The sequence below is a fragment of the Mytilus californianus genome, unplaced genomic scaffold (genome assembly GCF_021869535.1).
Source record: "Mytilus californianus isolate M0D057914Y unplaced genomic scaffold, xbMytCali1.0.p SCAF_2, whole genome shotgun sequence".
NCBI classification, from domain to species: Eukaryota; Metazoa; Mollusca; class Bivalvia; order Mytilida; family Mytilidae; genus Mytilus; species Mytilus californianus.
In genome coordinates this window covers 66,589,576-66,608,368 of record NW_026262668.1, presented here as the reverse complement: position 1 = coordinate 66,608,368, position 18,793 = coordinate 66,589,576, and the positions used below count along the sequence as shown (strand labels likewise).

At 33.7% G+C, this 18,793-nt stretch overlaps 1 protein-coding gene across 5 annotated transcripts in view; it reads left to right on the top strand.

Moving 5' to 3' along the window:
• The window catches only part of LOC127728080 (SWI/SNF-related matrix-associated actin-dependent regulator of chromatin subfamily D member 1-like), a 63,478-nt gene that overhangs the window by 22,157 nt on the left and 22,528 nt on the right, over positions 1 to 18,793 (top strand). For all 5 annotated transcript variants that reach the window (XM_052235287.1, XM_052235284.1, XM_052235286.1 and 2 more), the window contains 3 exons: positions 8,107 to 8,221; positions 13,232 to 13,277; positions 17,555 to 17,677. In XM_052235287.1, coding sequence (XP_052091247.1) covers positions 8,107 to 8,221; positions 13,232 to 13,277; positions 17,555 to 17,677 — 284 coding nt within the window. The remainder of the gene's footprint in view (positions 1 to 8,106; positions 8,222 to 13,231; positions 13,278 to 17,554; positions 17,678 to 18,793) is intronic.

The following is an 18,793-nucleotide window of genomic DNA, read 5'->3' as shown; positions in this document are numbered from 1 at the left end:
AATGCAAACAGTTATTTGAAGTATATGAGTATTCTCTGAACTTGAATAGCAAGTGACCTATAAAGATTTTTATTTAAATAAGTAAATTTTTATACGACCGCAAAAAAATTTTTGTGGTCGTATATTGGTATGACGTTGGCGTCGTCGTCGTCGTCTGGCGTCGTCCGGCGTCATCCGAAGACACATTGGTTTTCGCACTCTAACTTTAGTTTAAGTCAATGGATCTCTATGAAATTTTACGACAAGGTTCAATACCACAAAAGGAAGGTTGGGATTGATTTTGGGGGTTATGGTACCAACAGTAAAGGAATTAGGGGCCAAAAAGGGGCCAAAAATAAGCATTTTTGTAACTTCCAGACATAACTTGTGTGTTAGTGTATGGATCTCTCTGACATTGTACCACAAGGTTCCATATCACAAAAGGAATGCTGGGATTGATTTTGGGGGTAATTGCCTCAAAGTTTTAGGAATTAGGGGCCAAAAAAGGAGCAAAAAACAAGCATTTTTCTAGTTTCATGACAATAACTTGTGTGTAAGTGTATGGATCTTTCTGAAATTGTACTACAGGGTTCCATATCATAAAGGGAAAGCTGGAATTGAGTTTGGGGGTAATTGCCGAAACGTTTAGGAATTGGGGGCCAAAAAGGGGCCAAAAATAAACATTTTTCTAGTTTCCAGACAATAACTTGTGTTCAAGTGTATGGATCTCTCTGAAATTGTACTGCAAGGTACCATACCACAAAGGGAAGGCTGGGGTTGATGATGGGGGTAATTGCCTCAATATTTTAGGAATTAGGGGCAAAAAACAAGCATTTATCTAGTTTCAGGACAATAACTTGTGTGTAAGTGTATGGATCTTTCTGAAATTGTACTACAAGGTTCCATATCACAAAGGGAAAGCTGGGTTTGAGTTTGGGGGTAATTGCCCCAAACGTTTAGGAATTTGGGGCCAACAGGGGCCAAAAAACACATTTTTCTAGTATCCAGACAATAACTTGTGTTCAAGTGTATGGATCTCTCTGAAATTGTACTGCAAGGTACCATACCACAAAGGGAAGGTGAGGATTAAGTTTTTGGGTGATGAATCATAAGGGGGTTCAAAAAATTTGGGGGGGGGATTTATTTATTTTCCTTTTTTTTTTCTTTTAAAATTTTCCATTTTAAGTTGGTTATTTCTGATTTATATTTAAAAGCAAATAATAATGATATGGTAGGAGATACACACCAAACAGGATGTGTAAATTATTATATAATAAGTATTGTGCAATAGCAAGAAATTTTCAATTGCACAGTATTGCACAATAGCAAGAAATCTTCAATTGCACAGTATTGCGCAATAGCAAGAAATCTTCAATTGCACAGTATTGCGCAATAGCAAGAAATATCCAATAGCACAATATTGCGCAATAGCAAGAAATTATCAATTGTACAGTATTGCGCAATAGCAAGAAATATTTAATTGCACAGTATTGTGCAAAAGAAGATACTTCGTATAAATTGCTTATTTCTTGACCAATTTCAATGGGGTTTTATTCTTGAATTCTTGGGGTTCTTTAATATGCTGAATCTAACCGTGTATTTAGATTTTGGATTTTGGGCCCCGTTTTTAAATTGGTCCACATTGAGGTCCAAAGGGTCCAAAATTAAACTTTGTTTGATTTCATCAAAAATTGAATTATTTGGGTTCTTTGATATGCCGAATCTAACCGTGTATTTAGATTCTTAATTTTTGGTTCCGTTTTCAAATTGGTCTACATTAAGGTCCAAAGGGTCCAAAATAAAACTTAGTTTTATTTTAACAAAAATTGAATTCTTAGGGTTCTTTGATATGCTGAATCTAAACACGTATTTAGATTTTTGATTATGGGCCCAGTTTTCAAGTTGGTCCAAATCAGGGTCCAAAATTAAACTTTTTTTGATTTCAACAAAAATTGAATATATGGGGTTCTTTGATATGCTGAATCTAACCATGTATTTAGATTTTAGATTTTTGGGCCCCGTTATCAACTTTGTCCACATTGAGGTCAAAAGGGTCCAAAATTAAACTTTGTTTGATTTCATCAAAAATTAAATTCTTGGGGTTCTTTGATATGCTGAATCTAACCATTTATTTAGATTTTGGATATTAGACCATAATAGGTGAATGTCCAATTTAAAATTTTTAAGTTCTTAGACCACATTCATTCTGTGTCAGAAACCTATGCTGTGTCAAATATTTAATCACAATCCAAATGCAAAGCTGTATCAAGCTTGAATGTTGTGTCCATACTTGCCCAAACTGTTCAGGGTTCAACCTCTGCGGTTGTATCAAGCTGCGCCCTGCGGAGCATTTTATTAACATGTATAATGTGAATAAATGTTTACAAAGACACAATATTTTGATAAATTTAGAAATTTAGAATAATTTCTTTGTAAAAGTAGATAGCTAAACATTTCATTGTTTAGTTTTCTATCAAGTCAAACAATAGTCTCTTTATTGTTTACAATTCTTACTAAAGACAGGATTGCAACTTGTAGCTTTAAAACAAGCTTGATGACCTATACATTTTATCATATTTTTGAAAATAGCACAATATAATTTACATTTTGTGAAAGCAGTATTTTATTAATACATGTACTGTGAAATTAAATTAGAATAAATTGAATGAAACATGAAACTTATCTGCATCTACCTATGTTGTGGCAGCTTGTTCAATATTAAGAATTATGCAGCATTATGTATTTGTGTTATTGGTATTGTAGCTCTGAAATACATGTAATAAAAAAAATGGGGTTGGGTTTGGGGGCAGATTGTGTCTTTTATAAAACAAAAAAATTATACTGCTGTGATATTAACTATGCTTTGTACTTATGCATCTCTTGTATCTCTTGAGCCTGAAATTTTCTTTTGATTTTATAACAATTCAGAGAATTTTATATAGTTTGCAATTCACTTGAATACCACTATGCCATGGTCACATTTAAAAATAATGAATGGCAACTAATTTCACTTTTGCACTCAAAATAGCACATCTGGAACTTTCCTTCAATTGACCTAATGACCTTGAGAAACAGTTGTATATAGGACCTTTATTGAGTGCCCAGAGAGAACCATTACCATCAGGAGAGAACCATTACCATCGGGAGAGAACAATTACCATCGAGAGAGAACCATTACCATCGGGAGAGAACCATTACCATTGGGTGAGAACCATTACCATCGGGTTAGAACCATTACCATCGGGAGAGAACCATTACCATTGGGAGAGAACCATTACCATCGGGAGAGAACCATTACCATCGGGAGAGAACCATTACCATTGGGAGAGAACCATTACCATCGGGAGAGAACCATTACCATCAGGAGAGAACCTTTCCATCGGGAGAGAACCATTACCATCGGGAGAGAATCATTTCCATCGGGAGAGAACCATTACCATCGGGAGAGAACCATTACCATCGGGTGATAACCATTACCATCGGGAGAGAACCATTACCATCGGGTGAGAACCATTACCATCAGGAGAGAACCATTACCATCAGGAGAGAACCATTACCATCAGGAGAGAACCATTACCATCGGGAGAGAACCATTACCATCGGGTGAGAACCATTACCATCGGGTGAGAACCATTACCATCGGGAGAGAACCATTACCATCAGGAGAGAACCATTACCATCGGGAGAACCATTTCCATCGGGAGAGAACCATTTCCATCAGGAGAGAACCATTACCATCGGGAGAGAACCATTACCATCGGGAGAGAACCATTACCATCAGGAGAGAACCATTACCATCAGGTGAGAACCATTACCATCAGGAGAGAACCATTTCCATCGGCAGGAAAACTGACAATCCTAGTCAATAAAGATTGGAGTTGTGCGCACCTGCCACATGGGGGAGTATACTCACAACCTCAGTGTTGACAGGCTAGTGATACAGTAGTTGGACTACATAAACCACTTGGCCACTGAGGCCCCTGTTGTTCCAAGAAATTAAATTTGATGTTGAAGATATTTTATAAATTGATTCCATCGATTAAAAACCTTGCCGGCCTTTTAAATATTCAAAATTTAATTGTCAAGATTATGTTATATATTACATTGCACGAGATTTGGTGGTGGAATCTTTTTTCATAACGTCACAATCTAAGGATTTGTATAAAATGGATAAGAATTAGAGAAATGTAAATACATATACATACATGTATTGTTCTTATTTCCTTGGACTAATATTGGTCATTAGAAGCTCCTTATAACTTATTTACTTAGTTTAAACTGTATTTATTAATGAAAAATTATAACAATGAAGCAGTACAATTTAAAATTCAGATATAGGATTCTGAAACTTATTTACTTCACAGTGCATGTAGCATACATTGAAAGTATAGACTTTGCATCAAGTTACGGATTGCATGTTAGACTTGGTTACAGATAGGTAACTTCCTGTTTACAGTTTGCCTAATTATATATTGTTTTATTATACTAATATTTATGTATAAATCTAGGACATAATTTCCATCTAACTTAACATTATTTAAGATAGATAGAATTTTTGTGGGTGAAGGTTAAAATTCTGTACTAAATGTAAATAGGGTTTTTAAATGGAACAGGAATTATACAAAGCGTCACGTTGTCCCGAAAACAGAACAACCTTGTCCAAAATCAGTACATACCTGAGGAGCTTAAAATAAACAGGTGTTTATATTTATATCAGTAAACTTATATGAAGGTCTGGATGGGGTTTACAGAATAGAGAATAATGGATTAACACTACAGAATAAAGAAAAATAAGCAGTAAAATAAAGAATAGAGAATAATAGGCAATAAAATAAAGTATAGAGAATAATGGGGTGCTCGCATATAAAGAATAGAAGATAATGGGCAAAATTTATAAAGAATTGAAAAATATGGCTTATAAAATGAAAGAATGTAGAATTGAAGAAACCGCATCGAAACCCTCTTATATTAAAACAAGTTTTTTGGGTACACTTTTTTTACTCTCTTTGTAACTTGTTTTTAATATTCTAGTAATATTTAACACAATTATTATACTTTCACAACAAACTTGCTGAAGGAAAAATCATTTTGTCATGTCGGTCAGTCTGTCAGTCATTACTTTGTTGCTTCAAGGAAACCCCCCTTTTTGGCTCCTCCTCTTCAAGTTGATTGATGAGTTTCCACTCAACGAAACCTTGAATGGGTACAATAAAAAAAAAAAATGAGTAATAGGAACCATTTTTTAAGGAGGACCATGTTAATTCTTGTCACTGGGATTGCACCTTCCCTTTTTATCAGATTCTCTTCAAATTTGTATGATGGTACCCACTTTAATATCAAGACCTTGTAAATGTTGAATCATAAAAAAGATCAATGGAGGACTTTTTTGGGGATACACTTGTAAAAATATTCCATATTGATTATGGGTGGCGCTAAAGGTTCCTTCATTGCTATGATCTTAAGGCTTAAGATCTTCCAAAGGATATTAATGATGATTGAAATTATCGTTGGCCACCACCAGATGGGTTTCTTGCAAATAAGGTTGGAATATCTGTCTTCAAGGTCAATGTCACATACATAGTTTCAAATATACTATACATGTTTGGACTCTGAACTTTTGAATGCTTTGAAGGATATTAATAATGCTTGATATAATTGTTGCCCACCATCAAAGGCCTTGTTGCAAATAAAGTCAGAGAGAGTGTCCGCAAGGCCATGGTCAATACAATAATTTATAATACATAAAAAGTGATAACAGGAATTGTTAGAAATACAGCTAAAAATTACAGACCACATCAGCAACCAACACCTAACTCCTACCAAAATAACAGACCACATCAGCAACCAACACCTAACTCCTACAAAATAACAGACCACATCAGCAACCAACACCTAACTCCTACCAAAAATAACAGACCACATCAGCAACCAACACCTAACTCCTACAAAAATAACAGACCACATCAGCAACCAACACCTAACTCCTACCAAAAATAACAGACCACATCAGCAACCAACACCTAACTCCTACAAAAATAACAGACCACATCAGCAACCAACACTTAACTCCTACAAAAATAACAGACCACATCAGCAACCAACACCTAACTCCTACCAAAAATAACAGACCACATCAGCAACCAACACCTAACTCCTACAAAATAACAGACCACATCAGCAACCAACACCTAACTCCTACCAAAAATAACAGACCACATCAGCAACCAACACCTAACTCCTACAAAAATAACAGACCACATCAGCAACCAACACCTAACTCCTACAAAAATAACAGACCACATCAGCAACCAACACCTAACTCCTACAAAAAATACAGACCACATCAGCAACCAACACCTAACTCCTACAAAAATAACAGACCACATCAGCAACCAACACCTAACTCCTACAAAAAACAGATATACAAACAAAAACAAACAACAATGAACAACACATGGAACAGATAGCCTGGGTTGGTACAGGCACACAATGTGGTGGGGTTAAGCCTGGGTTGGTAGAGGCACACAATGTGGTGGGGTTAAGCCTGGGTTTGTACAGGTACACAATGTGGTGGGGTTAAGCCTGGGTTGGTACAGGCACACAATGTGGTGGGGTTAAGCCTGGGTTGGTAGAGGCACACAATGTGGTGGGGTTAAGCCTGGGTTGGTACAGGCACACAATGTGGTGGGGTTAAGCCTGGGTTGGTACAGGCACAAAATGAGGTGGGGTTAAGCCTGTGTTGGTACAGGCAGAACATGTGGTGGGGTTAAGCCTGAGTTGGTACAGGCCCAAAATGTGGTGGGGTTAAGCCTGGGTTGGTACAGGCACAAAATGTGGTAGGGTTAAGCCTGGGTTGGTACAGGCACAAAATGTGGTGGGGTTAAGCCTGGGTTGGTACAGGCAAAAAATGTGGTGGGGTTAAGCCTGAGTTGGTACAGGCACAAAATGTGGTAGGGTTAAGCCTGGGTTGGTACAGGCACAACATGTGGTGGGGTTAAGCCTGGGTTGGTACAGGCAAAAAAATGTGGTGGGGTTAAGCCCGAGTTGGTACAGGCACAAAATGTTGTGGGGTTAAGCCTGGGTTGGCACAGGCACACAATGTGGTGGGGTTAAGCCTTTGTTGGTATAGGCACAAAATGTGGTGGGGTTAAACCATTTTTAGATGAATACAAAAATGAATACAAGATAATGGGTATCATTTAGTGAGCTTTGCTTGAAGAACCTCTAGTTTTGGCTTGGAAATGTATGTTGTGAATTAGCATCAGACGAAAATTGACCTCAACTGCTTCCAAACTTGGCCTATATCATTACCAAATAATAGAAAAATTGACAAAAGATACTTCAGGTATTTGTTTTTAAAACAACTCTCACTAGACTCTTGAAGCAGCTAAATTAATGCATCTCTTGTTTCATCTGAAATTTTGGTTGGGTTTTTCTTGTTGAAAAGAAAAAAAAAAATTTCCCCTGATTTGAAAACAATCTATATCTTTCATTTTGAAACCTTTCTCAGAATCTACTCATGTACTAGGATTTAGTTCAAAAAAAAAGTAAGACGGCTTTATGATGGCCTTTGGACAGATGAATCCAAGGACACAATTAATATTTTTAAGGCCTTGTGAAATGTCGGTTACCTGACAAATGTTTACATCCTGTTAGTTAAAAAAAGGTCGGTTGCCTGATTTAAAGTTCTACTAGGTGTCATCACTGTCATGGTATTAGATCAGCTATAAATTCATAAATTTATAATGTGTGTATTCACTGTATTGATGTTACATTGGCCTTGAAAAGATATGACATGGGAAGACATACTTTTAATCCTGAAATTGACAAGTAAAAAGATTGGAGTGAGAAAAGGGGGGGGGGGGGGGAGGAGTGGGAAGAGAAAGAAAAGGTTGCAAAAGATTGGGGAAGTTGAATTAATAAATCGAATAATTACCTTTATTTTTAGCAGCAACATTCAGAATTTTCCCGATATTATTCTTTACTTCAAAACAAAGGGCAAATAACTACATTATGTCATAAATAATCGAAACAGGGTCCTTACTACGGATGTTTGTCTGTTTACTTTATTGTTGGTTTGTCAGTTTCTGTAGTCAAGCTTGTTATAAATCAATGTTTACTTTACAGGTATGCGCTCAGGTATGTCTCCAGGTATGCCCCCACCCCCTGGACCACCTGGAATGCAGACACCGATGGATCGGAAAAGATTACCAGATCCCAGAACAGTTCATCATATGAAAGCGTAAGATTTATCATCCTTTGTTAAAAAGTTCTTGCAGTCATATTCAATGGACTTTTGGTTCCTCTCGCAAACTCTCATATGTGTGTAAATTTTGATAGAAGGTATATGGTATTTTATTTTCCAGTGATAAAGTGCCAGATGCACAAAACTAGATACAATGATGATGATCAACAATTAAAAAAAAATTGAAATACATTTTGGTCTAAATTACTTATTATGATGCACAATTTTTATATGCCCGTCTTAAGACAGGATGTATAATGGTATACATTTTGTTTTTTATAAATTACTGATATGACATTGTGGAACTTTATTCATTGAAAAATCATTGATTAAAAGGGCGACGGGCATATCATGCCCCCATGGCGCAGCTTTTTATTTACCTAGCTTCCGTTCTGTCAGTAAAAGGTGTCCTGTGATTGCTACTGTTACCCTTAAATAGTTGTTAACAAATATGCAAACATAAACATGTCATGAATAGATAAAATGCAACAAGAATAGACATAGGTTGTCTGATTCTGCCTGTCAATGTATATTTGTTCCGTCTAACAAAAGTTCCCCTGGAAACTTTGTTATAAATAATGCCATAATATCTGTTCTTGTTGGAACAAATATACTATACCATTTATTCTGTAAGGAATTAATTCTGTATTATTTGTTCCAGTGGAAATAATATTACAGAATATTTCTTCCACTTAGAATTTATATTATGAAGGAACTTAAATTTCATGACATGCCCATGACAGGCTGCACAGACAAATAATGATCAAGTACAAAGTTTTAAAATGGTAAAATGTAAGACAATAATTACTTAATCCTATTAAATTGCTTAAGATTTGGTAACTAGAACAAGTCCAATTCATAGCACAAAATAGGAAATTTTTTTAGAACTACTTAAAAGACGTTAGTCTGCCAATTAAGTATGTAGTCATGAAAGTATGGGTACCCTTAAAAGTACAGGTAGCCTTGAAAACTTTTGATTATTAAAAGGATTACAAGGTAGATACACACTTTTTTCGGTCGATTCTCTGAAAAACTAATGTGACCAAATTATCAAATTAGGAAAAACATTGGTCGTATTTTATTGATAAGAAATGAGGATTATTCTAGAGGCAATTTTTTTTTTAAGAAAATAGTTTTATGGATTAGTTCATTTAAAGTATACTAAGAAAATACCAATTAGTTAAGTATTTTGATCTTTACACATAAAAGTACAAGACAAAATTTCATGATTTAGTCTTGGTCCCACTTTTTATGCTCCCTGAAAAGATAAGACCTGTATCAACTCAAAACAAGACTCGCGTTTCTGCTGATAATCTGTATGTATAATCGCTCAGCTATCCAGAAATTTCAAATATAACTTGTCCGTAGATCAAATTTTCATAAAGTCCATTTTATATGAGGGAAGAAGATGCCAAGCACAAGTTCTTCTGAATGCACCATAAACTCCACAGCAGCAATGGATGAAATCATAAAGTCTAATAAGTTCAAACGGTTTCCCAGGTTTTTTTACAGGTGCCAAAATTTGGAAAAATACAGAAAACCTTTTAAACTTGCCAGACATTATGATTTCATGCATTGCATTTGGAGTCTTAGTCTACTGAGGAGTGATAATTAAAAGAATTAAAATTTTGAGTTGGTATATTTCCTATCTTGTATGATTTCATTGAAATATGATGTATAAAATGTGCCAGAGGCAAGTAGTTGTACGATATATAAAATCGTAATTGGTGTCAATTATCGTCAGTATTGTGCAATAGCAAGAAATCTTCAATTGCACAGTATTGCACAATAGCAAGAAGTCTTCAATTGCACAGTATTGCCCAATACCAAGAAGTCTTCAATTGCACAGTATTGCGCAATAGCACAGTTTTGCGCAATACCAAGAAATCTTAAATTGCACAGTATTGCGCAATAGCAAGAAATCTTCAATTGCACTGAATTGCGCAATAGCAAGAAATCTTCAATTGCACAGTATTGCGAAATAGCAAGAAATCTTCAATTGAAAATTAATACAAATCTTTTAACCAATTTCAATGGGATTGATTTAAAGTCTTTAATTTATGGGAGTTCTAACCTTGTGTTACTATTTTGAATATTGGGCTGCATTTTTGGTCTACATTGAGGTCCAAAGGGTCCAAAATTAAACTTTGTTTGATTTCATCAAAAACAGAATTATTGCGGCTCTATGATATGCTGAATCTTATTGTGCATTTAGATTTTTTATTTTGGGCTCTGTTTTCAAATTAGTACATATTAAGGTTTGAAGAGTCCAAAATTAAACTTTGTTTGATTTCAGCTAAAATAAAATTTTTGGAGTTTTATATGCTGAATCTAACCATGTTGTTAGATTTTGGATATCAGGCCATACTAGGTTAATTAAATGTCCCATTTCAAATTTTTAAGATATTTTACCTCATTTATTTTGTGTCAGAAACCTATATTATGTAACAAATTGATCACATTCCAAACTCAGACATTATCAAGCTTGAATACTGTGTCCAAACTTGCCCCAACTGTTCATGGTTCGACCTCTGCAGTCATATCAGGCTGCGCTGGACAAAGCATTTTATTTCTATTTTGTATTAAAGCAGGAACAAAGTGTATGGCAACATTATTATTTCTTTAAATATTCTGAAAGCATTTTAGAAGAGCTATCTTCTCATATTTTACTTCAAAATTCTATCATTTAGTTTACCTTTTATTCACATAATGAGGCTTTTTTTCTGTATAATCCTTACAAAAATGTGTCATTAAATCACAACCCAGTAGCTTGAAAACAAGCTCAGTGACCTATCGTTTTTATTATATTTTATACGTATCACAATATACTACATTTTGGCAAAGTATGTAAAAATTCTATCATAATTGGTTCATACTCCCATGCATATATTCTTCCTTAAGTTCCAAATATTGCAAAGCTGTCACAAGATTTGAAATGGCATGGGTATATTTGATAACACAATCATCTAGTTTGATGATTGCTACAGGGAGGGGTGTATCATGTCCTCACAGCTGTCTCTTTATAATTGTTTTCTTTTCTGATACTATTTATGTTGTTACGATATTTTGTCCTTATAAAAATACACAGTGTTACGTGAAGTAGAGCAATAATTTAAGTAGTTACAGTTATAGGTTGAAAATATGAGAATTGGGATGATCTTTGATAAAGATCCAAGGTTAACTTTACAAATAGAATGGTTTTAAATATCTAAAAATATCGGTCAACCATAGTGTTTGTTATTATCATTTATAATAAAACAAGGTTTTTAAACATGATTATTGCTCATACAAGTGGAAGACTGAATTATTTTGAGGTTAGATGTTAGTGTTTTGTATGGTCAAAATTAAGTTCAGTGGACTTTTATGAAGACCTCTTAATTTTTAACTTGGAAATACGGTCATTTTCCAAGTGAAATGGATTTCCAAAAGACTATGATTTTTGGTACACTTTTATGAATGAGAGTGTTGATTTCAATATTCTTATTTCAGTACATGTTTGATTTAACATGCAAATAAACATCAGTTACCAGTTCTCATATACTTCCAGCCATTCACTTTGTCTGTCTGTCCATCATATTTTCTAATGTACTGCTACAAAGGATGACTTCTTATTTGGTCAGCAGGTTGACAGTGATGTCAGAGTTGAGATGTTTGAGCACATTCAGATCTGTCAGATATTCACTTCCTGCATGCTAATACTTTGAATTTTTTGATATATTGAATGAATGATCAGAATTACTTCGAATTTGGTCAGTTGCTTGGCAGTAGTGAGCTGTATTAAACATGTATGCTCTTTTTGGATCTTTCAGACTCCTTCCTGTTTTCTGATACTTTGAATTAAGAGTGGGTGTACAGTCGCTGATCAAGCCATATTTAAAAGGGGAGGTTCCAACACATGGAAGTCATATAAAATGGGGTGGGGGTCCAACCATATGCCCTTATACAAAAGCATTAGTTGTCAATCAAGAAAGGGGGGGTTCCAACCCCCTGACACTTCTTAGATCCGACACTGGGGGTATTCTCAGCACAATAATGCCTGCATTCTTGTTAAACATCATGTTTTATGAGCCTTTGATGAATTTTTTTCTTCTTCTGAAAATGATTATTGCACTTTATAAAATTGGTGTGTTGAAGTATTTCTGGATTCCCCTTCATCATGAACACTCGAATCCAAAAATTTAAAAGCTAAGGATGTTAAATTACTTGTACACTTATGGAACTTACTGTGTGTAGATTCTTTTAGTTTTGTTGGTACCAATTTTCTTGGGTTGCAGAAAAATTTTGTGTATATTTGATTTTGCAGTTTTGCCAAATTCTTCATATACCTGCCAAAAAAAAATTGTACTACGTCAAATATTGAAACTTGTAGTTCACCTTTACCTAAAAAATCCATGAAAATTGGTATCCCACGAATAATAATGAATCCACAGTATGACCAATAGGAGGGACCTAAAGAGATTAGCCAAATCCATAAAAGTCAGCTTTGCCTGAGGGAGTTGGAACCTAAGTTTTTTAATAATTTCTAAATTTATTAATGGAGAATTGAAAAAAAATGTATCTTATGAATCATGTTAGTACAGATGTACTGACTACTTAACTGATGATACCCTTGAGGACTACTCCTCCAACAGTGGTATAGACCCAGTGCTTGAAAATGAAATAACACTTTATAATTCTGGTGCATACAAAGTGTATTTGGGAATGGTAATGCAATATTATGACAGCTGTTAGTGGATATGTATAGAGGACTGTTCACTGCGCTCAACCACAGGCCCACCAGCCCAGGCTTGTAAAACTTCTGTCGGGCCTGTAAAAATCATCTCAACAGGCCAATATAATTGAACTAAAATCTTCTTAAAATTCAGCTTTGGGCCTTTTAGATTTAAAAGTCTAAATTGTGAAGACTGTATGGTGAACAATCAAGTCTTCTGGAAACTTGGATTTTACAAAGTATTTTTTTTTTTACATTGTTTATAAAATTAAAAACTTTTTATTAATATTTTTCAGGAAACAAAAGAAGAAGAAAGTGGCTGATAAAATTTTACCACAAAGGGTAGGTACATATTCACAAGTCCTTGTTGTTTTGTCAGGTAAATTTTACCACAAAGGGTAGGTACATATTCACAAGTCCTTGTTGTTTTGTCAGGTAAATTTTACCACAAAGGGTAGGTACATATTCACAAGTCCTTGTTGTTTTGTCAGGTAAATTTTACCACAAAGGGTAGGTACATATTCACAAGTCCTTGTTGTTTTGTCAGGTAAATTTTACCACAAAGGGTAGGTACATATTCACAAGTCCTTGTTGTTTTGTCAGGTAAATTTTACCACAAAGGGTAGGTACATATTCTCAAGTCCTTGTTGTTTTGTCAGGTAAATTTTACCACAAAGGGTAGGTACATATTCTCAAGTCCTTGTTGTTTTGTCAGGTAAATTTTACCACAAAGGGTAGGTACATATTCTCAAGTCCTTGTTGTTTTGTCAGGTAAATTTTACCACAAAGGGTAGGTACATATTCTCAAGTCCTTGTTGTTTTGTCAGGTAAATTTTACCACAAAGGGTAGGTACATATTCTCAAGTCCTTGTTGTTTTGTCAGGTAAATTTTACCACAAAGGGTAGGTACATATTCTCAAGTCCTTGTTGTTTTGTCAGGTAAATTTTACCACAAAGGGTAGGTACATATTCACAAGTCCTTGTTGTTTTGTCAGGTCAATTTGTTTGTGATAACTTTAAATGGAAATGAGGCATGTCAGTTTAATAGATATAAAAACCATTTATATGATTGATGATTGTTGATTATATTTGATGATAAATATAACTAAAGTGTTTCCATATATAGATATGCAGGTAATATATATATTGACAGTAGTAAAGAAAATTTAAACTACTTATTAAAGGTCTTTTATCCTGTTCTGATTTCTGGATTGTTCTGGATTTAAACCAATATAAGACGGTCATATTTTGCATGGAAGAGAGGTTTCACATAATTCCCCCAAATAAACAAATTGTAAATTAAGTCTTCAGAATGAAATTTTTGATTAAATTTACTCTTTTAAAAGATATAGTTGACTATTAATGAATGTTTTTATAGCCCAATTAATAAATACATATGGCATATAGCAGTGTTCACCCCATGACCTTTTAGCATCATAGTCATATGATGCTATATTGCTTGATTATAGATTATATTATGAATATTACTCTATGATTTTAGAAATCAAATGATATCTAAAAATTTCCTATTTACTAGGGCCTACAGTCATAAAACTTTACCCAGAACTCAAAAGAAATATTTTTGCTTGAAACTACAAATCCAATATTTTGATTGGTGGAATTCTGAGTCTGAGTATGATTATTGTACTTGAAGTTTTAATGACCTTAAGGTCATTAAAGATATGCAAAAAACCACTTAATAGATATAAGAAGATGTGGTATGAGTGCCAATGAGACAACTCTCCATCCAAGTCACAATTTGTAAAAGTAAACCATTATAGGTCAAAGTACGGCCTTCAACATGGAGCCTTGGCTCACACTGAACAGCAAGCTATATAGGGCCCCAAAAATGACTAATGTAGAACCATTCAAACGGGAAAACCAACGGTCTAATCTTTATAAAAAACGAGAAATGAGTGACACTTATAAACCACATCAACAAACGACAACCACTGAACAACAGGTTTCTGACTTAGGACAGGTGCAAACAAATGCAGCGGGTTTAAACGTTTTATCCAATCGTAGCGCTAATTTATTGTAGGACATGTAGAAAAATTCGTCCGTTTGGAACAAATCTTAACTTAAGTAGTTTTATGCATATCAGCCCAGGACGCTTTGTGAAATTTGTGGGGAGAACACTGTTCATACTTTATTCTGATAACTCCTAACATTTAAGGCCATGCATGCAATTATTTTTTTTGAAATATAGAACCACTGGAATAATAAGTTACAGGTTGAGGTCTAGTTTCCTATTGACTTACTCATGGTGAAATTATTGTTCATGTATTGAGGAAATTAAATGAAAAATAATAGTCCTCTTCCATTTTTTTAGGTGCTGTTATTACTGTTAACAGCCAATCTCAAATTCATGGTTGCTAAAACTCTGGAATTAACATGAATAATGATAATTTCTTCACTTTGTCTTTATTGTCAAGCCTGCCTATGATGTCACTCAAATTGTTAACCCTTTAAAATTTCAAATTAAAATAATGGTCACTATTGTTTTATGTTACTTTTCTGTTGTTACAGGATGAGCGCAACCATAATACAGGACTATTACACTATAAGATTGAAAATATTCAGAAAAGTTACATTCCTCATTGCAATGATGGTTTTTTAAAACAACTATGTTTAATTGTACTAAGCTTTACGCATTAGTAACATCTAACATTAACCGCATAACCTATTTTGATTCTTGTTCAAGGTAAAAGGTAACAAAAAAGTAGTATCTGGGAGGTGTTTAAAAACATATGATTATAACTGGTATAATAAGTTGTTTCCGAGATTAATAAGTTCTTAAATTAATCAAATGTTCATCTAGTACACAGATACAATCATATGTATGTGTCGATAAAACTTCTGCATTATTGCCCTAATCATATATTTGTATTAGAAGATCTGCAATAAAGGGCTTATAAACTTGAAATCATGCAGAAATATTAAAAACATAAGGTCAAATCATATCTATAAATAGACATTAATAGTTTAGGAACAAGCATATGATCATAGAACATCTGTACTGCACTTTTACCACGCCCTTTTGTGTCACGTGATCTGCGAGAAAAAAGGCGGGACTAACTTATAACCAGTCCCAACAAAAGTGCAAAGACTAAATAAGATCTATTAATAGGCGCCAAATGACTTATTTTTTTCCAAAATGATTTGCACATTAGACATTATGTAAAATACTAAGCTATTGGTCAGTGTTTCAGCTAATCAATATGGCGCCTATTGGCTTGAAAAATTTAGATTAGTTTCCGTTTTATTTTTTTGAGATGTCAGCAGGATGCAAATGCATATTTTCTCTTAGTTGTTCGAAAAAAATGTCGGAAAAAGTTCTTTAACACTTTATGTGTATTCAGTTTATCTAAGAAAAAAAATTGATTGATATGCAAAATTGTATTATCCAGATTTGAGATTTTAGCAGGATGTAAATGTAGGTTTTCTCTTAATTATTCAAAAAAGATGTGGGGAAAAGTTCTTTAACATTTTAGTAGGATTTACTTAGTTTATCTGAGAAAAAAAAGTTATGATTGATATCAAAACTATATTGTCCATCCCATATAAAGTCCTGAACTACATATTGTTAACAGAAAAATAGTGGTGACTCCATAAACGTAATTACACTTTTGGTATTTAGATGAATTTTGTCTTTGATTGACCTTAGATCTGCTCCGAATAACCTTCTGACGTCAAGCAACAATCACTTTTTAATTATGACATAAAATTTTTTAAATTGTGATGTCCAATTTTACAGGAACTTGTGTGATTTTAAGTAATGGCGGACAAATTTGTATACAAGTGTAAATACGTCTATTGGAGATGTGTTAATTATATAATTTCCTACCTGACTAGGGTTTTTTTTTGGATAAATTTTTTAAAAGACTAAAAAGGAATGACTTTTCGTTGATATATGTTGACACATTAATATATTGCACATACCATACACATTGATCTTGTAAAATATCCATATCAAAGTGAAGTTGTTAAAAAAAAAAAAACTAGCATTTTTTCACAGTTTCATAGATAAATAAATTTCTATTTCAAAGTATAGTACTAGTATCAGAATTATTATATAATTATTTTTAAACGATCTTGCTTAAGAAACAATTTATTTTATCTTGTTGTGGATTATGATGTTATCCTTTTATATCTTGTTATGGTTTCATGATTTAGTCCTTTTAATCTATAATTAATTCAATGAAATCCCTGTGAGTAGATATTCCTAGTTTGTTTGAACCTTTTCTCATAGATGAGGGTTTAGATGGGGTTTATGGAATATATAGAGAATAATGGGCAAAAAGTGCAGAATGATAGGCCCAAAAAATAAAGAATAGAGAATAATGGGGTGCTAAAATATAAAGAATAGAGAATAATGGAATGCTAAAATATAAAGAATAGAGAATAATGGAATGCTAAAATATAAAAAATTGTAAATAATTGGGTGCTAAAATATAAAGAATAGAGAATAATGCACAAAATAAATAAAGAAAAGAGAAACATGGTCTAAAATTAAAGAATAAAGAAATGAAGGACCCCCCCCCCCCCCTATCCAGACTTTCATAGATTTTCTCATTGAAGTTATTAATATCATTAATGGTTTGTTTCTTATTTTGTAGGTGAGAGATTTAGTACCTGAATCCCAGGCATACATGGACTTGCTGGCATTTGAAAGAAAATTGGATGCTACAATAATGAGAAAGAAACTGGATATTCAGGAAGCTTTAAAAAGACCAATGAAAGTAAATAACTAAAAACAACAATTCTAATGCAATTATTTTGTATCAATGGTTCTGATTGGATGACAATAAGCATCAAATTCTCTATCTCCCTGTCTGTAACTAAGAAAGCAGACATTTTGAATTCCAGAATGTATTGACATGTAATTTCTCCAATAATAAGCAAAAAAACTCACATTTTGCACCTAGAAATCTTCTTTTAACAAATTTTATTACATTCTGAAGCGGACAAGAAGCCAGAAAACGCCAGATGTTTACGTTTGATGCTGGAAGCATACCTATGACGTCACCTAGTTTAGGCTCCAAAGAAGATAAGATCATATCGCGGCATTTTTGTTTAATGAAAATTTACACTAGAATAATGACTAAAAAAAAAGGGGGGATGGGGTATTGGTGGTCAAATGGTTAAAGTAGTTCATCAACAGCAATCACTAGCCTGTCAACACTAATGTCAATGTTTCCTGTCGAAGGTCAGTGGTTTCTTTCCAGGCACTCCAGCTTCCTTCATCAATAAAAATTGGCAGCCACAATATAGCCAATAGTGGCATTATACACTAACAATCAATCTCTCCAGAAAAATAAATATCAGGAGGCATATGCACAAATCTGTATAAGCAGTATTATTTTTAGAGAAGAAATTTCTCAAAAAAATAATATTGAAATTCTAATAATATGTTATATAACCAGAAACTAAAGAAATTGTAAACTTAGCCTAAAAAAAGGAAACTGCTACAATACTATCTGTTTATGTTTTACTCATGTCACCTTTAAGATATATGGTTAAACTAACTATTAACTCTTAACCTCAATCAATCATACCAGCAACCTTTACTGAAAAAAGGACATAAAATACAAAAAAAAAATTCTAAGAATATTACATGAGGAGCAAATTGCAATCATCTCATGATCCATTACACACTAATGATCGTCCTATATTTCTGGTTGATAGCCACCACTCATACGAAAAAAATAGAAAATTTTACCTAAAAAAATTAATGAAATATCCTGGACAGTAAAATTCTTTTAACGAACATATTTAAATCAAACTTTTGGGAAATGACAAATAAGAATCCCCTTTAACAATAATTCTTCCAAGCTGTCATTAAACATGGCTATCAT